General features: G+C 41.8%; 1 protein-coding gene across 2 annotated transcripts in view; it reads right to left on the bottom strand.

Moving 5' to 3' along the window:
• The window catches only part of STXBP5L (syntaxin binding protein 5L), a 443,298-nt gene that overhangs the window by 158,525 nt on the left and 258,689 nt on the right, over window positions 1-26,084 (bottom strand). For both annotated transcript variants that reach the window (XM_075000721.1, XM_075000731.1), the window contains exons 7-10: window positions 15,266-15,349; window positions 6,613-6,736; window positions 5,972-6,050; window positions 1,845-1,999 (exon numbers count right to left, since the gene is read on the bottom strand). In XM_075000721.1, coding sequence (XP_074856822.1) covers window positions 1,845-1,999; window positions 5,972-6,050; window positions 6,613-6,736; window positions 15,266-15,349 — 442 coding nt within the window. The remainder of the gene's footprint in view (window positions 1-1,844; window positions 2,000-5,971; window positions 6,051-6,612; window positions 6,737-15,265; window positions 15,350-26,084) is intronic.

Raw genomic sequence — 26,084 nt, 5'->3', positions numbered from 1 at the left:
CAGGATGAAGTTTAATCAAGACAAAGGCAAAGTGCTCCACTTAGGAAGGAACAATCAGTTTCACACATACAGAATGGGAAGCGACTGTCTAGGAAGGAGTATGGCAGACAGGGATCTAGGAGTTATAGTGGACCACAAGCTAAATATTAGTCAACAGTGTGATGCTGTTGCAAAAAAAGCAAACATGATTGTGGGATGCACTAACAGGTGTGTTGTGAACAAGACACGAGAAGTCATTCTTCCGCTCTACTCTGCGCTGGTTAGGCATTAGTTGGAGTACTGTGTCCAGTTCTGGGCACCGCATTTCAAGAAAGATGTGGAGAAATGGGAAAGGGTTCAGAGAAGAGCAACAAGAATGATTAAAGGTCTAGAGAACATGACTTATGAAGAAATGCTGAAATAATTGGGCTTGTTTAGTTTGGAAAAAAGAAGATTGAGGGGGGACATGATAGAGGTTTTCAGGTACCTAAAAGGGCATCATAAGGAGGAGGGAGAAAACTTGTTCTTCTTGGCCTCTGAGGATAAAACAAGAAGCAATTGGGCTTAAACTGCAGCAAGGGAGGTTTAGGTTGGACATAAGGAAAAAGTTCCAAACTGTCAGGGTGTTCAAACACTGGAATAAATTGCCTAGGGCAGTTGTGGAATCTTCACCTCTGGAGATATTTAAGAACAGTCTAGATAAATGTCTATCAGGGATAGTCTAGACAGTACTTGGTCCTGTCATGAGGGCAGGGGGCTGGACTCAATGCCCTCTCAAGGTCCCTTCCAGCCCTAGTGTTCTATGATTCTATGAGTCTACATTGGTATTTTGTGTTTTTTCTTTGATCTAAAATAAAAGTTACTTAGATCATGAATATATGGTTGCTCATTATTCAAAGGAAAAACTAAAAAATCCTCTCAGACTGTGTTTTTAAACTAATAAATTGTACAGTTAAGCATCCCATTCAAATAATGAGCCACTTCATGGTGTGCAAGGGTGTACTCTTCAGATGGTTGAATGCACAAAGCCGAATGAATCTGAGGAATGTATCAAATGACACTCTTCCCTTTGTGGTCTACTACTAATGCATACATCCATGGTAGCATATTGACATACTGGATTATGAATAACAGGCTAAAACAAAACTAAAACATAATATTGTATAAATCAGTAATGGGTGGTAAAGAACCCATCCTATGGAAACGCTGCTAGGTTTAACATAGTGAATTGACAGCTCAGATACATTCATTCATTTATTGAAGTTAGTAGAAGCTGGCAATAAATATTTGCTTTATACTAATTCATACTTTTCAATGGGCTTTTAAAACTTATTTTTTGTCCTAAAATTTCCTTCCACATGTCTGTCATCCTCATCTAAGCTTGTGCTTAAAGGCTTAGCTCAAAATGGATGGACCTAAGCACAAGCTTGAACACTTCGGTGATTTTAAGGACTTCCTGCTCATGCAAAGCACCAGAATTACAGACACGACGCTTAAACTCTCCATTGATTTTTGAGCTGTGACAATATAGGCTTCCTTACACTGACTAAGCAGTGTGCTCCAACTGTGACCTCGAGACTGCCATCCCCCTGCCACACACCAAGGTAAGAGGGGAGTTCAGTCTCTGTAGCCCATTCATTTCTTCATCTGTCTGCTGAGGCTGCAAACAAAGCGCCCAGTTGCTGTTAATTATGGTGTTGGTGTTTACAAGATGGACACCTGTTCACTGAGAACTGAGATCCCCAGGTCATTTATCATGCTGTAGCGACACCATATTCTATGATAAGACCACCTAATTTTTTTTTTTTTTTTTTAACAATCACATTCTCTTCTTTGAAAAAAATTGTACAACTTCATATACTCACCATTTGGATATGGTGTTTCACAAAGAGTTAAAAAGTCCACTATAGGATGATCCATTTCAAGCACCGTAATAGCTTTTCCATGCATGATGGTTAGACTTGGTCTTCGACAAGCTTTGTCATATGACAGTCCACCAGAAAAGATTATAAATGGTTCACTGTGTCAAAAACCAAAAAGCAAGAATAGATTATATAATCTCACATTTGTCTCATACCTTTCATTCCAAAGCGTTAAAAAAAGAAAGAAATTGTGCTGTGGTTGTATTTTTTACATCATTAATACAGATGCAGAGTTTGAAGGGTTTATTTTTGTGCGTGAAAGTGTTTTGAGAGACTTACAGGACTGAAAAAAGCATGTTTACATGTACATTTGAATTAATTTAAAACAGGCCTTACATTTTGAATCTCATTATTTTCATGTCCCTCTATCTTAAAAGAACCTTTTAAAAGTTATACAGAATGAGATTTAACACTAAAAAACACACTTATTTTATCCATTAAAAGAAAAATATTTTGAGTATTTTTCAACATAACTGAAAAGTTATGAACAACGGATAACAGTGGATAGCTTGATATATGACGTCTACTTCCATATTTTAAGCTGCATTTAGAAGTTGTAATGTGGGCTCTAGGGTTACATGAACACTGTCGTTAAGATCCTCTCCTTTTTCCAAGTATCCATTGCTTTGTTGAAAATCCTCTTCTATAAGACAAGGATTTTTGTGAAAGTAACCAGCAAATCCAACTGGACACTTTGATAGACATCAGAGTTTTTATGAAAGGAGCCACTCCTGTGTCAAAGACATTACCTAAATCTATTCATAGGGGAATTAATACACACACACACCGTTCTTGTGTAAGTTAAAAGTGATCTATACCAGTGGTTTTCAACCAGAGTGCCACAAGAACTGTCCAAGTGTGCCACGAAATTTTGTCAGTTTCCCCATGCTGCAGCTCTTTGCAGAGTCAGTATGCAGGGGGAGAGGAGGGAAATTAAGGACCCTGCACCAGCTGGAGCTCAAACAGCAAGGCTGCCTGAGTTCCAGCTGACCTGGGGTTCATCAATTTCCCCTCACTGTGGCTGGCCTGGGGTTGGTCAATTTCTCCCCCATGGTGGCTCTTTGTAGCACCACTGTGAGAGGAAATGCCAACCCCATAGGACTCCATTTGCACTGGGATGCAGCTGAAATGCTGCTTCCTGCCCTGAATGAGTTGGTGGAGAGCCACCCCCACTCCCTGCTGCGGCAAGTGTGAGGGAGGGAAGAGGGGAGGGCAGGATCCTGCTAGAGCTGGGATATGGTTTAAATGCTGCATCCCAAATTTTGCTATAAGGAAACAGGAAAGTAAGATATGAAGGCATTTGGAATTGATCCTAACCACTTGGAAATTCTGGCAAGTAATCATAAGTGGTGCCATCATCTCCATCAGGGTATCAAAGTCCATGATTGAAACTGGCTCCTACAACTTGAAGAGAAAAGAGCCTGAAAAAAACAAGCAGCTCCCTAAGAAGACACACACATTTTCAATAATTGCCAAAGATCATGAAAATCCTGGACTGGACTACTAAGTAGCATAAGACATTGTAAACCAACCACAGCATAGGCGGCAATTCCCACAATCTCTCATAGACAAAAGAATGCCAACACACTTCCATCATGTGTACTAACATAACAGACATATCCTAATCCTTATGATTACACTATAACTCAAAAGCTTTATTCCAACGACACACCTTTTACACAGTCACATACCAGAATATTGTGTTCTTCTCCGATGGGTAAGTCTAAAGTCAGAGTTAAAGTTCTGCATTATAATGACATTGCAGGGAATGTTGGGAGTTACTGTATATGCTGGAGGTGTGCATTTTTTCCAAAGTATTTTCTCTGTGGGAATTCTCTTTTTAAAAAAACTATACATAGGAATTTAGCGGAAAATACAACACATAAACCTTTTTAACCTCCCTCCCATTCAGGCACCAATTTAGGAATGCATATAAGTATGCAAGCATGCTTGAGTTCCACTGATTTCTATGGGACTTAAGTATATATTTAAACATGTGCTTAAGTGACTTTCTGATTTTGGGCATAATATTGTAATGTACATTTACACATAGAAATGGGAAGATGAGAAAGGAATATATTGAAGGTCAAATCAATGTTTCATTTTTGCTATTGTATTCTAAATAAAAATAATGTATTAATATTGTTATCCTGAAAAAGGTGAAATACTGTATATAGTAGCAAGGATCAACCTTTGCGACATTAAATGTGTATCAGAGAATACACAGAAAGTAGAGCTGTCCCATTTCATTTGCTATGTATTTTGTGATTCATTTACTTATAATTCTAACAGATGCCTATGCCAGGAAAGATAATGGAGCACAGGTAATTAAAGAAATCATCTGCAAGAACTTGGAAGGTGGTAAGGTGATAGGGAACAGCCAGCATGGGTTTGTAAAGAACAAATCATGTCAAACTAATCTGATAGCTTTCTTTGATAGGATAGCGAGCCTTGTGGATAGGGGAGAAGCGGTAGATGTGGTATACCTAGACTTAAGTAAAGCATTTGATATGGTCTCGCATCACATTCTTATAAAAAAAATTAGGCAAATACAATTTAGATGAGGCTACTATAAGGTGGGTGCATAACTGGCTGGATAACTGTACACAGATTAGTTCTTAATGGTTCTCAATCCTGCTGGAAAAGTATAACAAGTGGGGTTCCGCAAAGGTCTGTGTTAGGACCAGTTCTGTTCAATATCTTCATCAATGATTTAGATATTGGCATAAAAAGTATGCTTATTAAGTTTACAGATGATACCAAGCTGGGAGGGGTTGCAACTGCTTTGGAGGATAGGGTCATAATTCAAAATGATCTGGATAAACTGGAGAAATGATCTGAAGTAAACACGATGAAGTTTAATTAGGACAAATGCAAAGTGCTCCACTTGGGAAGGAACAATCAGTTTCACACATGCAGAATGGGGAGAGACTGTCTAGGAACGACTACAGCAGAAAGGGATCTAGGGGTTATAGTGGATCACAAGCTAAATAGGAGTCAACAGTGTGATGCTGTTGCAAAAAAAGCAAACTTGATTCTGGGATACATTAACAGGTGTGTTGTAAACAACACATGAAAAGTCATTCTTCCGCTCTACTCTGAGCTGGTTAGGCCTCAACTGGAGTATTGTGTCCAGTTCTGGGAACTGCATTTCAAGAAAGATATGGAGAAATGGGAAAGGGTTCAGAGAAGAGCAACAAGAATGATTAAAGGTCTGGAGAATGTGACCTATGAAGAAAGGCTGAAAGAATTGGGCTTGTTCAGTTTGAAAAAGAGAAGATTGAGGGGAGACATGATATCGGTTTTCAGATATCTAAAAGGGTGTCATAAGGAGGAGGGAGAAAACTTCTTCTTGGCCTCTGAGGATAGAGCAAGAGGCAATGGGCTTAAACTGCAGCAAGGGACGTTTAGGTTGGACATTAGGAAAAAGTTCCTAACTGTCAGGGTGGTCAAATAGTGGAATAAATTGCCAAGGGAGGTTGTGGAATCTCCTTCGCTGGAGATATTTAAGAACAGGTTAGATCGATGTCTATCAGGGATGGTTTAGACAGTACTTGGTCCTGCCATTGGGGCAGGGGGCTGGACTCGATGGCCTCTCGAGGTCCCTTCCAGTCCTAGTATTCTATGATTCTTTGATTTAAAATAGATAAATTAAATAACTTTAAAACAGCATAAAGTATAAACAGACCATATTATTCTGAGACTTTACTGCAGACCACATCATGCTGAAAACAATTCTGAAATCTTGGTTTAAAAGACTTCCTCAGTAGTGAAGGAAAACTATGGCCAAGCTAAGAAACAGATACAATCCAGTTTTCTTGAGTTGTTTCCAGTGATCTAATCATGAGACCACCATCCACAACAAAAAATATCTGATCATGTAATTACAGTCTCTGTCATTCATCTGCATGTCCAACAGTGCCTAGCAGAACACCTAAGAAAGGCCACTGATTTGCTATCAAGTAGCAAGGCCCCTGGAAAAGATGAATTTCATAAGCAGCTCTGCTTTACAGAGTATAAGCGAGCACATAGATTTGGCTTAATCTCCTCCTGGGGGGACAAAAACATACCTGTTTTTACATGTCTTGTACTCTACTTTAAGAATCGGCTTACAAGATTCAGTTTTTTTCCCATCTCTTTGACTTTTTCCTGTGGAAAGAAAAAAGGCATTAACATACTAAAACTTATAATTGCCAGCACACTGGATAGTTCTATATATAGCATAATAATAACTGAACTTTTAAGTCATTGCAGATGGCAGCATACCCCTGCCTATTTTACACTGCACCTTGGATATTAATTTGTCTGAAATAATTAGATTCCTTTTGTCCTTTTACTTACAGATTTTCTTTCTTCACCGCAAAATAAACTTCATGAAAATAGAGGTCCAATTTATTTTTAAATTTTGTTTTAAATACATATGAACTTAAATGCTGTTTCCCAGAAGAAAAACAAATCCAAGATTATCAGACGCAGAGGACAAACAAAAAAATGATATTCTGGTGCAGAGACAGACTTTTTGAGCCCTCTAATGTGATATGTCACATAGCTATTTGATTTTGGTAATATTCTAGCAAATTAAAGACTATAGGAACCTATACAAGAAATGGGTATGCAATAGGAATAAAGACCAAATAAAACTAACCAGAGATGTCTGCAAATAAAACCATTCCTTTTATTCTCTCCTTGCAATTTTAAGCATCTTTCTTACCATGTGGGATTGTTATCTGAAATGGTCTACTAGGACTTTTCAAGTTCCACAGAGTCAAGCTGCCATCAGAGTGACTGCACATGAACTGCTTTCCTTCATGATGCCAATCAACAGAATGAATAGCCTAAAGAAATGGAATACAGAACAGACAGAAAAGTCATTACAGAATACATGGTTTACGGATACATTTTAATGTACATTTTTCAGTTATCCTTATCCAATAGCATCTCTGCAATGTGTCTGATTTGTCTGCCATCTACCACCGTCATCACCCCTTCACAGTACTTTCCCTCAGATTGTTCCTCCGATCAGACAAAGAAAGCACCTTCAACTGTACATGCTAACTTAAACGTGTGATGACTTTTTGTGTGTATCATTCTCCACACATTAGGGTGACCGTCTGTGCCATATTGGGTAGGACAGTCCCATATTTGGGATGCCAAAAAGGCGTCCCAACTTTTTTTCCCCCCCTAAAAGGGACTCATTGTCCTGTATTTGGCCCCTGCCCCGCAGCCTTGGGGAAGCTGGGAGAGCGTGCGCAGCTGCCACTTTCCCAGGTTCCCAGGGAGCACTGGGAGCTGCCACTTCCCCAGGGCTCCAGGAGATTGCTGGCAGCTGCGGCTTCCCCAGGACTCTGGGGGATCACTGGCAGCTGCCACTTTCCCGGGCTCCCGCAGGGCGCCAGCAGCCGCTGAATCCTTCCTGGCTCCCTGGGGCTTGGAGGAACCACCCCCCCGCAACCCTCATATCTCCCTGTCCCGTATTTGGGAGAGGGAGATATGGTTGCCCTACCACACGCATAGAGAATTTTATCTGAACAGAATTATTCAATTTTACTGAAAACACCAGACATACCTACAAGCTCAGAATGTGCTACTAGTGCACTCACCACAAAGGTGGCTTGCAGTATTTCATGGGGGGTATGTAGGATTGTGAGACACCTACCGCAACTGCCCTTAGCTTGTGAATTCTCATTTGCATCCCTGTAAATCAGCTTCCTGAAATCATCAGCCTCTGGTAACAGAAGCACTGCCATTGATCCACAGAAAAAATCAGTCAGAGGCACACAAGTGAGAAGCACAACAAAAATGCACCCCAAAAACCCTCATTCACATGGTGCCTGATTGAAAAACAACAACAAAAGAGACACTCCCATCATTCCCTTCACACACCAGCCGCAAAGCCTAGGAAGGGCAGGGCAAGTAGATTTTGTGGGCCCTCTAGGCTCTGGGGTGGGGCCAAAACTGAGAGGTTCAGTGTGGGAAGGGGTTGCCAGGAAGCAGGCTTGGGGTGTGGGCTCTGGGCAGGAGAGAAGGTACAGGAGCAAGCTGAAGGTTGGAGGGTTTGAGAGGGTGGTAGGATGCAGAAGTGGGCTGGTGGTGGTAGTCCGAGCAGGAAGTAATGCAGAAGTAGAGTGGGGTAAGGTGGACATGGGAGGGTGGTGCAGGAGTGACCTTGGGGTGTAGGGTCTGGGTGATGTGGAGAGCGCTTACCTGGTACAGCTCCCCGGGGGACACACCTGGCTCTGTGTTCCCTGTTGCTCTCAGGTACCACTCCCTGCTGCTCCTACTGGCTACAATTCTGACCAATCAGATCAATAAGGAAAAACCTCCAGGCAGCTCTTCTCAATATCACTGCTCCTCAAGTCAGGGGAGGGGAAGGGGAGCTGCAATGCATGGTGCTATTTCTTACCTCTGCCATACAGAGCCCATGGGCAGGATCTGGTCCCAGCTTACCAGACTCCAGCCAGCAAGGCTCAGGGTCCCCTCACCCCTCACTCTGTAGGGTGGAGGAGAAGCTGGATCCAGGCAAGCCGCAGGCCAGATCCAGACTGTGGGCCATAGGTTCCTCCCTCATGCTGTATAGGTCAGTGATAAGCCCACTCCAATCCCTCGGTCCTCACACCATCATTCTGGAGTGCCCAGCAGCTGACCCAATGAACACTCCAGAATTCTCAAATCCTCTGTTCTCAATGAAATAATACACCCCATGTTGCAAGATTCATCTTAGGATCCCCACTCACTTAACCCACGCCATTTAGATATACTGTGTAGTGAAAGCAAGAATAAATTTATTATCAAAGAACAGAGAGTCAAATGATAGTGAGCAAGAACACTGGAAACAAATGGTACATATAAAAATCTCACAACAATCTCCTTTTCTCAGCATTTTCAACTGAGTTGGCTGAAGTCCTGTCTCATAAGATCAGGTTGTTCTCCAAGACTGAAGGAGTAACTGGGTGTTCAGCTGAACCCCAGTGTAGTTTCAAAAGTTCATTGTCTTACTCCTAACCTGGATAACATCATCTGGTTTTGTTTTCTTCTGCAACCTCAGCAATATCTCATTTATCGTTTTGTTTAGACTCTAAACGGGTATCCATTTTAAACCAGACAATACTTAATTTGCATATATTCAGCCAAAATGAGATGAAGGATCTCTTCCCTGCTGCTCCCTCACTTGCCAGCAACATGTGGATTCCCTTATGGTGACCTGTCAATTCACAGTCCTAGAGAATATAATTTTAAGTATATATGCTCAACTCTTCACATATTTCATGAACATACATTTCACAAGAAGGAGGATGATCAGTTTGACATAGGCTTTCATTACAGACCTTACATCATGGGTGTCCAACCTTTTGGCTTGCCTGGGCCACATTGAGTGAAGATAGTCTTGGGCAGCATACAAAATATATAATATAGTTAATGTATATAAATCACATAATAATGTTAAAAGTTTATGATCTTGTGGGGCTGCATTACTAGCTGTCCAGGGCCGCATGCGGCCCGTGGGCCGCAGGTTGGACACACCTGCCTTACATTATATTCTTTGACAGATGGGTGAATAGATACCAGATCCAGGGTAGTCCAGCAACCCTTACTTACCCTGTGCCTCTTACCAGTTGGGGTCTTTAGGTAAGAAATTCAGATTGTGCACAGTGGGCTGGCAGAGAGCTGGTGCTTTGAGCTTGGTGCCATCTGCTTTGTATACTTTGGTTTCACGGTGTGGAGGACAGATGGAAGCCAGATTAGACCTCCTGCTTTCTTTGTCTGTTTTTGACCTGAGGAGAGGTGGGAAGTGTGTGGAGGAGAGGGGAATCCTCCAAATGCCCCTCCCACAAGGCTGGGGTGGGGTAAAGAACCTTGTAGTTCAGGGGTGTACAATAATTTTTGATAGGGGCCCACACTGAGAATTTCGTAAGTGGTCTAAGGGCTGCACTATTCCATGGTATTAATGGAAGAGGTGAGGAGTCTGGGATGGAGGTTAGATGCAGAAGAGAGCTTGGGTAAGGGATTGGGGTGCAGGAGGAGGTGGCAGGAAGTTTGGGTGATGGGAGGGGGTGTGACCAGGGCAGAGCACATCACAAGGATTTCAAATTCACATCTTAAATTAATTTGGATTTATTTTCCTGAATGGTCTTGTATACACAAGTCCTCAAAGTGTATCTGCACTGTGGATAAGTGTATAAACACCGTGGACAGGTCCATGACAGCTATTCATGCTTGTGGGGCTCGGGCTGTTCAATTAAGGTGTAGATGTTCAGGCTCAGTCTGGAGTCTTAGCTCTAGGACCCTTCCTTCACCTGGGGTTCCATCGGTGCTTTTTTTCTAGGAAAAAGGGTACCGGCACTCAAGTCAACTCATAGGGGTCAGGATGTTCAATTTTAATGCTGCTGTGGGACTGGAAGGAGCTCCTGCCCTGGTCCCTGCGCTGCTGAAGGACCGGCAGTGAAAAATTTTCTGGTGTTTTAATGGAAAAAAAGGTGGTGAAATGCCGTTCTGGCATATTCTGCCAGAAAAAAAAAGCCCTGCCCAAATCCAGCCTGAACCTAATGTCTACAATACCATTAAATCCTTCCTTAGCCTTGGGCCCCAGGAGCCTGAATTAGCTGGCAAAGGGCAGCTGTAGCAGTTAATTGCAGTGTAGCTATAATCCTTATTGTCCCTGCATGAGCAAGGCCTGGGACATGTGAGATTCTAGCAGTTGGAACACAAAACAAAATCCTTTGAAAACTGAAAAATGGGAAATAATTATTTCTATATTTTTGTAGAAATACTTTCCCAAGCAAAGCTTTAAAGATTACCTTTATGTGCCCTTTTTTAAAAGGGACAGATTGGAAGTCAAGAGAATTATTTACTATTTCTGCACAAAATATTATGGAATTCTATAGACTAAACTGTGGATTTAGTGTCAAGGGGATAAATGGAATGCTTTCTGTGCATAAGTGCAAGTAGCTAGATTAGGGCTGCTTCCTGTGAAAGCATACTAAGAAATGCGGAAGAGCTCATTGCTTCTTTTTCCCTCCACATCCCTAACACACACACATTAGAGCAGTCATTATTCAATCCTGAACATTTTGGCTTTCATGTCTAAGGTTTACATGGTAGAATAATATAAAGATTTTCCTTGTCTTCTTTCTTATGCATAAAATAGACAAACAAACATGGATTCTGTACAGAGAAATCACACCTCTCTAATCTACTGGAGTTCATGTGGCAAACTGTAAAACAGCATATAAAACAAAACCTGTTGACCCAATTTATTGGAGATTTAACAAGCCCCTGACCAACTACTGCAACAGAGGCTCTGAAGAAAACTAAGCAGTTTGTTGACCCAAAACCCCACTCTTAGGCTACGTCTACACGTGCACCCAACTTCGAAATAGCTTATTTCGATGTTGCGACATCGAAATAGGCTATTTCGATGAATAACGTCTACACGTCCTCCAGGGCTGGCAACGTCGATGTTCAACTTCGACGTTGCTCAGCCCAACATCGAAATAGGCACAGCAAGGGAACGTTTACACGCCAAAGTAGCACACATCGAAATAAGGGAGCCAGGCACAGCTGCAGACAGGGTCACGGGGCGGACTCAACAGCAAGTCGCTCCCTTAAAGGGCCCCTCCCAGACACACTTTCATTAAACAGTGCAAGATACACAGAGCCAACAACTAGTTGCAGACCCTGTATATGCAGCACGGACCCCCAGCTGCAGCAGCAGCAGCCAGAAGCCCTGGGCTAAGGGCTGCTGCCCACGGTGACCACAGAGCCCCGCAAGGGCTGGAGAGAGAGTATCTCTCAACCCCCCAGCTGATGGCCGCCATGGAGGACCCCGCTATTTCGATGTTGCGGGACGCGGATCGTCTGCACGTCCCTACTTCGATGTTGAACGTCGAAGTAGGGCGCTATTCCCATCCCCTCATGGGGTTAGCGACTTCGACGTCTCGCCGCCTAACGTCGATTTCAACTTCGAAATAGCGCCCAACACGTGTAGACGTGACGGGCGCTATTTCGAAGTTACTGCCGCTACTTCAAAGTAGCGTGCACGTGTAGACGCAGCTTTAGTATGCAAAGTTAAATTCTGTATCATGTGCTATAGTATACTACAATGTTTTAAGGTATTAAAATGAAGCTATCAGAGAATTTATGCAAGACATGCAAGTAAGAAACAACAGAGTCTCTATAACAACTCAAGTGATTTTTGCAATAATCGGAGGCCTAGTGATCCTGTCAGCAGTTTTGATAGCATTAGTAGCAAAAGAATTAGCATGACTTCTTAACCCCAGGTTATAAAATTTATCAATATTTTGTAATATATAGCTTGAAATAAACATGTTCAATACAGAAACAAAACAGTATTTTGGGAGGATTTTAGTATGCATAACTATGAGGCTAACACTGACATACTGAAAACATTGGGAAATGTATTAATGTGTACTGACACAAATAGCTTATGACCGTACTCAACCCCCTGATTATACGTATCCAGAAAAACACAAATGGAAAAAAGACCAAGACCTAAGTGAATCTGATCACAGAATGTATGGAAAGAAGGTATAAAATCTGATGTATGTATGTTTACATGGTGACTGAGTAGCAATGCTTCCCAAAACATCATTTTCTCTTGTAGTGTAATCCACGGCTGGTTTCTTCCATAAAGGCCTCCATAAAATTGCAAGTATGCCAGCACTGTTGGATTGCTTCAAATACACGTGATTCAGTAGAATTTATTTTGCCTTAATGTGTGTGCTACATAATTTAAAAAACAAGTTAAAATAGCTAGTAACTGAAGGATGACTAATTCAATGGACTGGGATGACATTTTCAGCTGCAGCACTTTGCATAACTTGAATACGTACTGTAAAGATGTGATAAGGAAAAGCCAAATGTGCATGGGAAAGATTAAGTAGGTAGACAACAAAGAGAAAATATGAGCACACAGAAAGTAAGAAGCCAAGTATGTTACTTGAATAATGAGATGATGGCTGTATGAGGCAGGGGTGTGAAAATGGAATGACAACAAAAGGATGCAGTTTGGCAGGAAGATGGTAAAGATGAAAGTGAATGTGTGAAACATTAGGAAAAAAAGAGTAAGGAAGAAATATAAGAATCAGAACCACCATACAACTGAATATGACAATGTGAGAATATGCCATATCAATTCAAATATGAAGTGAAAGGAATTATAGCATATACATTTGCTTAGAAAATACTTAAAAGCTGAGGAACCCCTGAAGCAAGGAAATCAGAAAATCCAAACAGAGCAAGTGACCTCCAGAAAGGAGGAACTTGTAGAGATGACATTTTCTTCTCAAGCATCTCATATGAATCATGCCAGAAACTTGATTAGATGGACCACAGAACTGGTAAAAACAATGAGAAGTTCTGTGGCACCTTATAGACCAACAGATATATTGGAGCATAAGCTTTCGTGGGCAAAGACTCACTTCATCAGATGCAGATACAGTACACCCCCTACTTATGCAGAGGTTGCATTCTTGCACAATCCCACATAAGTCAAATTTTGCATAACTCCAGGGAGCCAGGAAACTGACCAGCACAGCAGCACTGGTCAGTTTCCCGCCTCCTGTGAGCTGGGGACAGCCGAGAGCCTGGGGAAACCGCTCCTGTCAGTGGCAGCAGCCAAGAGTCAGGCTCTTGGCTCCCACCCCTGACAATAGCAGGAAAATTCCTGTGAGTGATGGGGAGCTGGTACCTGGCTCCCAACTGCCTGCCACTCACAGGAGCCAGGAAACTGACCAGTGCAGCAGCGCTGTTTAGTTTCCCAGCTCCCCGCCAGTCAGAGTCGTGTTAACCCAAACTCTCACAACCTGAGCGCGTGTATCTTGGGATTCTACTGTACAGACTAACACAGCTACCCCTCCGAAAACTGGTAACACAACTTCTATGTTCTACAAAAGGAGCCTGGCAAGTTTTGTCACGGAAAAGTGCCTTTTGTCAACAAAACTGCATAAGTGTTCATACTGCAGCATGACTTTTGTTAGAAAAAAGGCCATTTTTGTTGACAAAAATCTTCCATCTCCATGAGGAACATTTTTCTTTTCCCCTTCTTGTACCATCTCCACGAGGCACATTTTTCTTTTCCCCTTCTTGTATTGTTGACAAACATGCAGTGTACATGGCTCAAAGCAATTTACCACTGATTCTCACTCTGGGAAGCGGCCCACAATTCCCAAGCAGCCTATATGGTCAGCAGCTTGAACTCTGCTGTCCTCCAGCCAGGTGACCAACTACCCTCCCCGCCAACTCCCTTGTACGTCCCACAAAATTTAAATCCCATTTACTGCTGGCTGGATTTTCTGTGTGAGTTCATTGGAGAGCATAGTGACTATGTGGTTGCACCTACATGGCTGTTGAGGCATTTGATGCAATGCATGAGATACAACATGCAGGGCTGACCTCACAGTTCATGCCGCCATATTCAGCCTGAGCCCCTGGACACCTCCATCCTCATATACTGGCTCAGTGTGCAGTGATCTCTTGGTGTCTTTCCAGGTTCCAATGCCTGGCCATCACACCAAATACTCCCTGGCATGGACGGCCATGAAACTGCTGAATCTGATCAGTGTATGGGGAGAGAAGTCAGTCCCAGCTGAGCAGTAGGAACAAGGACACATACCAGCACATTTCTTGAACTTTGTGCAAAAAGAGATATGAGGATGTCACACTGCTGTGCAGAGTGAAGATTAAACAACTCAGATAGGCCTATCATAAGGCCTGGGAAGTGAACTGGTGCACCAGTGCTTCGCTGAAGATCTCCTGCTTCCATAAGGACCTGGACACATGCGAGATAAGTGCAGAATCCATTCTCTCTCTCTGTAGATGCCAGCAGAGAATGGCAGTTGGAAGATAGGTATACAAGGACACCGGAAGCCCCTGAGCAAAGCACTGCCAGAGGAGAGGTTTTGCACAGTCCCAGGATGCCCTACACTGTGTTCCGTGGTCCCACAACAGACAGACAGTGTTGTCAGCCACTGTGCAATACGTACCCACAACGCATCGCTCCCACTGTCAAGAAGCAAAAGGTGTGGACACAATCAGCTGACAGAGGGATCAAGTGTGACCACACTTTGGTGACTTTGTAGTTGTGGATTTCAATGTGCCAGCATTAGTTTCCTCAACAAAACTTGACAGTGTAGATATAGCCTCTCTTGGTTTTGTGAAGCCATGCCACTAAAGAGCCTTCATAGTAAATTGATCCAGCTATTTTCACCATAGGAATGTCTTACATAACACTCTGGTATATTACATCGCCAAAACTACTTGTGCCTTTAAGATACATCTTTTGCCTCTTAAAGCACTCAACACATTACTGAACTGTCATTTACTCTGAATGAATGGGCAATGCTTACCTCATCATAGTAAACTCTTAAGTCTGCTCTTTTCGATCGCAAGTCCCAGAGTACTACAGTCCCATTTTCATAGCCTATTAACAGCTTGAGAGAAAGACAAACATCATTATTTTCTCAACCCCAAAATACTTTTAACATTTTTTAAGCACTCTATGATTTTGTATTTTTCCCCCTAAAATAAAATTTAAGTTTTGGTAGAAACAATTATTCAGCAGACAAAAAAAAGGTCTTCTGTTAGTTAGAGAACAAACTTGAATACACAAACTTTAACAAGCTCATCAACATCCTGGTGAACTTCCCAAGGATGATCAGAGTCTTCAGGGAACCTTACAAAAATCATCACAGCCCAACATGCCACTCTGATTTTCGTACTGTGGTATGCATTGACCATTAAAATATCACCGTCATGTTAAGAAATGTGGCTTTGCCCACCACATCTCTGCCAAATAATTCTAATACACTATTTTAACGGTTTCATACTGTTCATATTCAAACTACACACAAAGAAACAGATGGCACTGAAGAACACTTTAGCACTTTTGAGAGGTTATGTGAGGGATACAAAGTTCCAGAGGACAAGAAAATCCCAATTTTAATTAGTTACCTCTTGGGTAAAGCATTAAATGTATTTAATGAAATGCCAGTTGATCAGGCTTTGAAACACAAGTTTTAAAAGGTTGCATTGTAAAGGTTTCACATCACTCCTGGAGTGTATAGATTGAAATTTAGAACCCACAAAATGCATGACTAGATGAGTCATAAAACATATTAGTATAGATTCTGTTACTGCATAAAAATGAGTCAAGGGAAAGGTGGCAGAGAGTTAAGAATGGATGTTGGATAACTTTGCATAAAAGCAGCTCCTAAGCATACATTTTCAAGACATCGGACATATTATTTGGGATAAATCCCCGGACTGTTCAAAAAACAGTAGCTCTGATTTCTACATACAAGTCAGTGACCAGTGAGCAAGTCACAAAGGGAAGGGTAGGGGCCCAGTTTTAAACAGGCCCTAGTTTCATCCTGGGGGGGGGCAGGGAGCAGGGGGGCAAGAGAGTGAGAACAGCTGGGGGCTTAGGCACTCATCTCCTTAGAAAAGACCCTTCCCTGGGAATCTTTCTCAGACTCCCAGCACAGAATAGCAGCTCATGATTTTTAATGTATGATTGCACTGAACACCTGAGAAACAACTGCCCGAAATTGCAGGAAGCTAATCCCACACTCTTTCCAGCCCAAGTTGCAACAGTATCCCAAGAGGTTAAGTATAGATTTCCTGATTAGTTTTTTGAGGTCTGACCCACAAGAGGTGGGCATGGTATTTGTTAAAATTGCCAAGGTGAACGACAAAGAATGCACTGGGTGGAGAGACACTGGTGCACAGATTTCTTCAGTCAGGAAAAGCACCTGCTCTGTGGGGAGAATTAGGAACTTTTAGCATTGGGATGATACAAATTCAATATATTTTTGCCTAAAGTACAGGTGGAGAGGGAAGTTGTGGAGGGAACACTGAGGCTATGTCTATGTCTAGATTGCAGTGATTTCACGACATAAGGAAGTGGGCTGCCCCACTAAAGCTCATCGCCTAATACATTATTTTGTTAGTCTTTGAAGTGCTACTGGACTGATATTTTTTTTAGAAGTTAACAAGAGCATGTTGATGATGTTGTAATCTTTAGCAACTCTTGGTTGGATGACAAGAAATACTGGGGATTGTACTGTTAAAACCCAAACAGGCAGCAAAGATTCCTCATGTAAATCTGCCCTCCCCAGGCTGAGAGCATCCACTATACCATTTTGGTTTTTCACATTTATTGTGAATTGTGAATGTTTATTCACGCAGTTTTTAAATGCATCTCCACAGGCATCCTTCTGGATTTCTGCTTTGCAAGGGGTCACTGCAGGCACTCAGGTCTGCATACACCGACATCAATCCATGCAACAGTCACCACAACAAAAGTCCAGTTAGTATGCAGACTCTTCAAGTTCAGTGCATACATTCTTTTATTATCTGAAATGGATGATGATTAAGAATCAAAAGTTTAACTTCTGCAGTATAAATTTTCTTCCTTTTAACACTGGATGGGTACTGTTGCCATCACTTGTGCAGCTAAATTTGCTCACCTGATGCAGCTTGTAGAGTTGATTCTGCTACCAGAAGCCATCATTCACAAGTGACATTGTGTCCCAATTAGAATAAGTTTAGTAAGTGAAAACAGTTAAGACTGTTAGCAGTTCTGAAAAGCAAACCTAAGGATGAATAAAACTTTCCTCAAATAAACCTAGTGTCCTTGCATCTTTACTTTGGAAGCTGATATTTTCTTCCCTTCTCATTTACATCTGTCACTACCAATGTTCCTGGGACTGAGTGTAAATAAAAATACTAATGACTGTGGGAAAGAACTTGGTATCTTCTTCCATTCTTTTGGGAATGGGTGGTGAAAGCAAGGAGTTTGCCAAAGGATTCTAAGTTGGCTTCATTAATGTAATAAAACCTCTCTAGTAGACCCTACAGTATGTAAAATATCCACTAATATATATGGGTTGTATACTTTGGGAGCTCCATCTGTATACCTGAAGAACTCAGGAGCCTTTTATAAGCTCCTGTTATGTCTTGTTATCACCAGAATTCAGAGAGGATGATGCAGAAACAGGAGAATATGAAGACGTGTTTATTCAGTGGTGGGAGCATAGCATCCACCTGCTTTGATATGCACTGAACTTCCCTCCCAGATGGGCCACACATTGGAGTTGTGAGTTCCATCACTAGCCTAGTATTTGGATTGGTACTGGGATCATTACCAGGTAGAAACCGGTGCCTTGATGGAGACCTAGTGTTATGGTGTCTAGGAGATGAGGACCTAGAGTCTGGAGGGATACCCTAAATAATCCAAAAAAACAAATGCTGGATATGGAACCCTAGCTGGAACACAAGGCATTTTTGTCACTGGACATACTCCTGATAGACCAACAGTGCTGTGGGCTCAGGCTACACAAGGATGAATGAAAGGAAATCTCCAATCTTTTATAGTGGGATTTTAATTTGTTAGATCCCAATGCCAACTCCAGTGAGAAGTAAAGTCTGAAAGCCAAGGCAGTATAGAACCGTTTGTTTTAGCAGGAGACTGCAACCTGGATCATTGAAAAGTAGGTGGTACTGGTGCTACCCAGAGGAGGTCCCTGACCAATATATCTCTCTCACACTTTGCCAGAACTGACAAAGCGCAATGTGCACAAGTTTGCATCAAAGATGAAGTTTGATGTCACAAAAGGTCCCAGCAATGGACTTGATTTTGACAATAATGAAGGTTCATCATCACAGAGAGGTAGCTGTGTTAAGTCTGTATCTTCAGAAAACCAAAAGCAGTCCTGGAGCACTTTAAAGACTAACAAAATAATTTATCGGGTGACAAGCTTTCATGGGACAGACCCACTTCTTCAGATTGGTAAAATTTTGCATAATAAAGGATGTGCAAAGTGAATGACACTACATTCCTGGCTGGAGAATATACTCAGTCTGTGCCCCTGACTGCCTAGTCAGTGCTGTCTTCAAACCTTAGTACCCACCTTTATTCCCAAAAACTCGACTGGAGGTTTTATTCTTATAAATGAAGGGGACTTCTGGTTAGAAGAGCACATAGCATCTTATTTTTTCTGACATTTGTGTGGTAGTGGAGAAAGAAAATGTCTTCACTTTGGCTCCCTCTGATGAGAAGATATGGACAAATTTGATGGTGCATGCCTCATAAGAGTAGAATCTAAACCCCTGTGCACTGAGTGGCTTGCTTCCACATGGGGTGCAGAGTAGCTTCTATCAGAAACCTATTGCCATGTGTCTGGATTTTTATATTAGATATGGAAGCTAAAGATGCCTGACTCTGTGTATGCTACTTACAGTTGTATCCATACGGCCCCTCCCTTTCAGAAGGGGCGTGCAAATGCAGCCAATTGGAAATACAAATGAAGCGCATATTTTACTATCTTTCACCTCATTTGCATATTCCTACATGATCTTGGTTCTGGAAGAGCCCTTTCTGGAAGCCAAAGCAACTGTGTGGACAGGGACCTTCAAAAGGAAATTCCCCTTTCAAAAGCACCTTCCTAATTTTTTCAGGAAAAAGGGTACTTTCGAAAGGGAGGTTTCCTTTCAAAGGAACACCATTCACATGGTTGCTTTGGCTTCTGGAAATGGCTCTTCTGGAAGCCAGATCACACAGGAATATGCAAATAAGGCACAAGATATTTAAAACTGTCTCATTTGCATTTCAATCAGCTGCATTTCCATGCCCCTTCCAAAAGGGAGGGGCTGTGTAGACAGACACATCTTATATGTCTGTATCGTGTTTGTAGGCAAAGTTATAGGTTTTAGCTCTGTAGTTGTATTAGCAATGTTTTAGTGATAAGATACACGAGAGGCAAAGTTGGTGGCCTCTCCAGCCAGGGTGTTGTACTAAGATAAAGGCCTAGCTGATCAATACACATATCAGGAATGTGGGACTTTCCTCATGGGCTGCAATGAATGGCAACACAGCACAGTAATCCACCTGGTTAGGTGGTAAGCCAAGACCTATGGGAGAAGAATGGAATTTTCCCTCTGCATAAAAAACCCTATAAGTGGACCTAGCAGCATCCATCTTTGTCTTTTTCTTTGTCTTTTATTCTTGTCTTTGTTCCTGTTGCAAGGTTCCATGTTCCAGCATGCTGGCTCCAGCTCGCCGCATCTCCCACTCTCCAGCAACTAAGACTATGTAACCTGGAATCATGCCCCGTATGGGGTATACTTTCAGAGACTTTCAGAGAATCAGCAAAGAACATCGCTGGCCTGCATCAATAACTGTAACTGATGTATGCAAAATACCGCTTTAACAATTTCTCTCTCTAACCCTGTTCTTTCTTGTCCTTGTAAATAAACCTTTAGTTGTTTAGATCAAAAGGATTTGAGCAAGCATATTGTTTTTGGGTAAGATCCAAGTATATAACAACCAGGGACTGTGGCTGGACCCTTTGCGGCCTGGTAGAATCTGTGTGGTGTTGGTGAAATAGGTTTCAAAAACCTCGCACCTAAGTTGGGGGTTGTTGGTCTAGGCTGGTATAGTAGCTGGGAAGTATGTGGGTTTGCTGGTGTGGCTTCTGGCTGGCCAGTGGAGTTGGCAGAGGTATTTTTGTGGCTAATTGGATTTGCCTTAGTGAGAAGCAAATCCCAGCCTGGAGGCTGTAAGTGGCCCGGTTTCAAACAAAGATGCCCTGGAATGATTTCCGTAGTTATGCCTAGAAACCCTGTCATATTACACCTATCTTCCTAGACTTCTTAGTTTTGGTCTTAAAACCTCCGCAGTTAGGGAACCTATGCCTAAGATATCCTCCTCCCAAGCACTTTAAATACTGTGAGTGAGGATTGTTGACTGGAATAGACTTACAGTCAGAATAAAGTTTACATCCTAGAGACTTATGCATACCATGCTATCAAGCTTGAAAACAGACAAAACAAAAAGCTCGCAAAAAGGTGTTAAAAACTAGTGCCACTAACCAGTTACATTAAACTAACTATACACAATAACAACTTTTAGAGAAAAATTCTCTTTAAGAGAAATGAAAAGGACTGAAACTAGCATACACATTGTGACTGCTGATCACAGGTAATGAGAAAGAACTCAGAGGGATGGGGGAGCTTCATCCTTCAAACTTTTGGCTAGAAGGACAAGTTTGTGGAGGGCATATAAGCACCTTGATGGGCACTGCTCCAGGAAAAAAAATCCCTGGCTTTGATGCACTGGATGTGCACACATCTGAAGTGGAATGGCTACATACAACAATCTCAAAGACGAATGAAGGATAGATAATTCCCATAGAATTTGACTTCATAATCACAGAAAATTATGTTTTACATCTAACTGTGCTTATTTTACTTTAGCCATACTGATCTTCTTTCAAATATTTAGCATATTAGAAGATGGTTGACACTTCAGTTGCTAGTGTGAAAAATCACTATTTACCTGCTAATTTTTTTCTGTATTATAATATGTCTCACAACCTTCCACTATGGTGGAGTATTTCTTCCACCAAGAAAATATGAAGGTAAGTCGTAGCTGTCAATCACTGAAACAATTTGCCCCATTTCCCATGGCTACAGACAAAAGCTTCCACAGCATAACTGAGCCACTGCAAACAACCAAGGCCAAACTAACGTAATTAAAGTCTTATTCATTTATTGATATTCCATTTATTTCTGTAGTCTCTCTCACAACACATTTCATAAGAATGAGACAGACAAAATATAGTAGAAAATCAATTATCATGTAAGCTAATCCTCCACAACTGAGGAATAACCAGGAGCGACACATTCCCTTAAGAATTAAAAATCATCTGTTTTCTGGTCCTTAATGGGAAGAAGGTTTAAATTATTGCCCTATTACAGCATCTACCACACTTTATTTGAATGACAGATTTGTCAAAGCTTCTAAGTTTTCAGTTTTTTGGAGAAGACGTAAAGACTGCCCTACTTAGGTACCCAGCAGTTTCCCCTCTGTTCTGGGGCACATAGATGAGGCTGATGTTGGACCCACGTCCCTCTGTTCTGATCCTGGTAGATCTCCAAATATGATGGCAACTCTTTTCCCTCTGAGTCTCTGAAGTCAGTAAAGCAGCTGCATGAGTCTCCACTTTGCTTCATCCTCTCAACCTGGTTTAATTTAAAGTACCCCTGATTTTAGGCTAAGAAATTCTATGCTCTTTTGGTTTGTGGCCCTGGTTTTAAAAAATGCCTCTACAGAGAAGGTCATAGGTCTGTTTGCCACACCATCTATGTGTGTTAGTGGAACAGACAGTATTTTATTCTCCACTCAGAAACCAGACTTTAATGGTAACAAGCATCATGAATTTTGGTTCTCAAGAAAGATGAGAAGCATAGTTTAAAAAGTTGTGGGCAATTAAGAAAATCCCAATTTTGAGAGCTCTTCTGAGCTGGAGAGGACATCTGATAAAAGAGGTCAAAAGGATGCAGTCTAGAAATAACTTCTGTTCTTTTTAACAACAAACTAAATGATCAGGTCGCCCATGCAAAACCAGATAGGCTATATCCTGTTTTCTTACTAAATGGGCAGCCTTCAGACCTTGCTGTTCAGGATGTATGAGCCATCCAAATGATCAAAGATTACAATCAGGAAGAATTAGGTCTAAACACAAAGGTAATGGTGCAGTTTTTCATGGCAAATTTTACACTGAGCCATGAAGGAATTGGACTGACCAGATGAGCCTGATAATAAAACCTCTAACAAAATTGTTTCACGTAACATGGCTAGCATTAAAAGTAAATCATAAAATTTGAATTTTAGGAATAATCTGTTTGATTTAGTTTTCCCCCAAGAAAAAATGGTTACTTATTATTGTAATTGTTGTTCTTTGAGATGTGTTGCTCATATCTATTTGAGTTAGGTGTGTGTGCACGCATAGATGACTGCTAGGAAGTTTTTCCCCTAGCTGCTGCCCGTCGGGCTTACTGCGGAGCCCCGGAGTAGCGTCATTGTGGAGCCATGTATATGATTCTGCTGCCCCAGGTCCTCTTCAGTTCTTTCTTGCTGGCTACTCCGACAGTAGGGAAGGAGGGTGGGTTTTGAACAGATACGAGCAACACATCTCAAAGAACAGTTACAACAGTGAATAACTGTTTTTTTCTTCTTCACGTGCTTGCTCATATCTATTTGAGTTAGGTGATTCACAAGCCAAACCCAGGAGGAGGGGTTGAAGTCAATAAGTCAATGTGTGGCTGACTCAAGGACAGGAGCCCCAAACACTGCATCCCATCTAGACTGCTGCACAATAGCATAATGAGATGTAAAAATGCGTACAGAGGACCACTTCGTAGCTTGACAGATTTCCTGGAGAGGCACACGAGCTAGGAAGGCAGTGAAAGAGGCCTGAGCTTGCACAGAATACACTGTAACTGGCAGTGGGAAAATCCTGTTAAGGTCACAGCATGTCCATATGCACGATGTGATCCAGGAAGAGATGTGCTGCAATGAAACTGGAAGCCCCCTCATTCAATGAGCAGTGGCCTCAAAGAACTGTGAGATCTTGCTGAAGGGCTTGGTACAATTGATATAGAAGGCAAGTGCCTGCATCGGATCAAGAGAGTGCAGCTGTTGCTGCCACTGGGAGCTTCAGGGGCGGTAAGAAGGAACTGGAGGGGAGTTGGGTTGGCAGGATCACAAATGGGGCTTCGCACTGGTGCCACTCCAGGGGGTTCCGCAGCTGACCCAATGGGCTGCAGCTAGTGAAAATCTTTCAGGCAGTCACAGAAGTCTGGGCTCCTGAAACAACACACAGGAACAGGAAGCTAGCCTTGCAACAGGGTTTCTCGCACTTAGGACTGCTTTCCTTGAACTGCCTGACTCCTAACCTGAACCCGTCTAGCTCCTGACTTCTGACTCTTGATTTGCCCTCTGGCATATCTCAGACTCTAATCTCCTGGTGTCTGACCTCACCTGCATCCTGACCAATATTTAAGGCACAGAGAACCAAAAATTATCAAGGTAGACAAATCAGAAAAAGTGTAATCAATGCAGGCAAATAAGAACAGCAGATTGACTTAATTTGTCCCCCCACCCCTCTGCTCTTCTGATTTGCCCACCTTGATAACACTTTTTCTGATCTGTCTACCTTGATAACAATTTTTGGTTCTCTGTGCCTTAAATATTGAGTCTGTTCTGGTATGGCTATGGTCTGAAGAAGTGGATCTGTCCCACAAAAGATCACCACCTAATAAATTATTTTTTTAGTCTTTAAAGTGCTACTGGACTGTCTTTTTGTTTTGATAGAATATAGACTATCACAGCTATCTCTCTGTTGTTATTTAACTGAAGAAACAATTTTGCCCTTTTGTCCTTGACTTCTTTCTAGCTCAGGGATCTCCTTAGCAAAACTCCTTTCCTCCTGGTGTATTGCTGATATATGTTTTGTTGATCCTAGTGTCACAGAATGTGCACAGCCATAACAGGAGGAATGTCATGCCAAGTCCACTGTAAAAAGAGCACTTCTTTATTGTTGAACTAGAATGCTTGTTCAGATAAGCCATTGTAGCTTATATTTGATGTGACTAGTATTTAGTGGTCTGACAATAAAGGCTGAAATTTCACTCGGGCTAATCTGATTGTTCTCAACTCTCACAGACATATTATGTTCTGACCTGTTCCTTGGCATGACCATTGGTTGGGAACCATTCTCTTCCCACTCAAATTGATCAGACTCATGGTTTTGGAACTTCATAACGACCATCTGGGCAGTGTGCCAGACTTACACACAAGATGTCCAAATATAACAAAGAAAATGCAGGCAGCACCAGGGTTTCCATGAACATTTAGAAAGTGTGTGACAGAACATAAAGAACTTTATCCTAATAGTATTCATTTTGGTAACACAAATTAAATTAATATCCATAATAATGGAGGCAAGAACAAAAACAGGTGTGGAGAATAAAAACATCCACAAGATCTGTCAGTGTAAGGCAGTCCTTGGAGGAAAGAGATGCTAACGTGGATGCCAGAGTTTCCTGGTGCTCTTGCTTAATGATTGGAATGTCTTGTACAGCTCAAACTGCCCAGTTCTTACTGTGGACAACTTCCTATGTCTGTAAGAGAGCACACTGATATACGAATCTCCATGAAAGAAATACTAGCTTTCTGATCCCTATCTGTTGGCCATCACTGCTCATGTTGTGGTTTTTATGGTGGTCAGTACAGTTTATTGCAGCAATGAAGGGTCCTGTGGCACCTTACAGACTAACAGAAAAGTTTAGAGCATGAGCTTTCGTGAGCTAACTCACTTCTTCAGATGCTGCAGCATCTGAAGAAGTGAGTTAGCTCACGAAAGCTCATGCTCTAAACTTTTCTGTTAGTCTATAAGGTGCCACAGGACCCTTCATTGCTGCTACAGATCCAGACTAACACGGCTACCCCTCTGATACTTGAGTACAGTTTATTGTGATTTTATTAATTATGGCAATTACTATCATTGTAGTATACTGTAGCAGCTTTTTCAAGCTCAAACTGACATTAGGTTGCCACTGTTAGGTGTTATATATACACACACAAGAAAATCTCTGCTATGAAGAGCTTTTAATCTGATTGGACAAGACAAAGAGTAGGAGAAAAGGAAATATGATCACTCCCATTTTACAAATGGGGAACTAAGACACAGAAAAGTTAAATGTGATGCCCAAGGTCATACAGATAAGTCTATGTGGGATTGAACCCAGATCTTCTGATTTACAGTCCAGGACCTTAACTATAAGATCAAACTTTTTTATATTTGATAGGGATGAAATGTTACAATGGAGTGACCTTAACAGAGTACCTCCTACACCTGTCTGCCCCTGATATGGTTAGCCAGATAAAGACAAATCAGAAAAGTATCTCTATCTGTCCTTTGGCCTGGGAGGCTATGATCTGAGTCTGGGAAATCTTTTGGAGGTTTGATTGGGATCTGAGGTGAGGTCTCAAACCTCTAGTGGATCTGCCCAACTGTCTGTCCTTAGACTAGTAGAGTTTCCCCTTAAACTGCTTATGTCAGAGTTATAGGGAGTTTCTGCCTTACTACCATTATGAGTAACTCACAAACCAAAAAAAGTATAATGGAACATACCCTAGTCCAGTACTCCTATTTTATACTGTTTCCATCATGCAATGCACCTCCAAAGACAGCAGATCTGGGTACTCAACTCTTTAATAAACTAATGACCTCAAATTCTTCTAAAACATCTCCTGAGTGTCCTAGTCAGATATAATGGATTCTGGTTTGGATAACTCACCTTCCTCGCAGGACAAATTTT

Source organism: Carettochelys insculpta, chromosome 1, assembly GCF_033958435.1.
Source record: "Carettochelys insculpta isolate YL-2023 chromosome 1, ASM3395843v1, whole genome shotgun sequence".
Lineage (NCBI taxonomy): Eukaryota > Metazoa > Chordata > Testudines > Carettochelyidae > Carettochelys > Carettochelys insculpta.
Note: the sequence above shows the minus strand (reverse complement) of the source record. Positions and strands in the feature narration are given on the sequence as shown.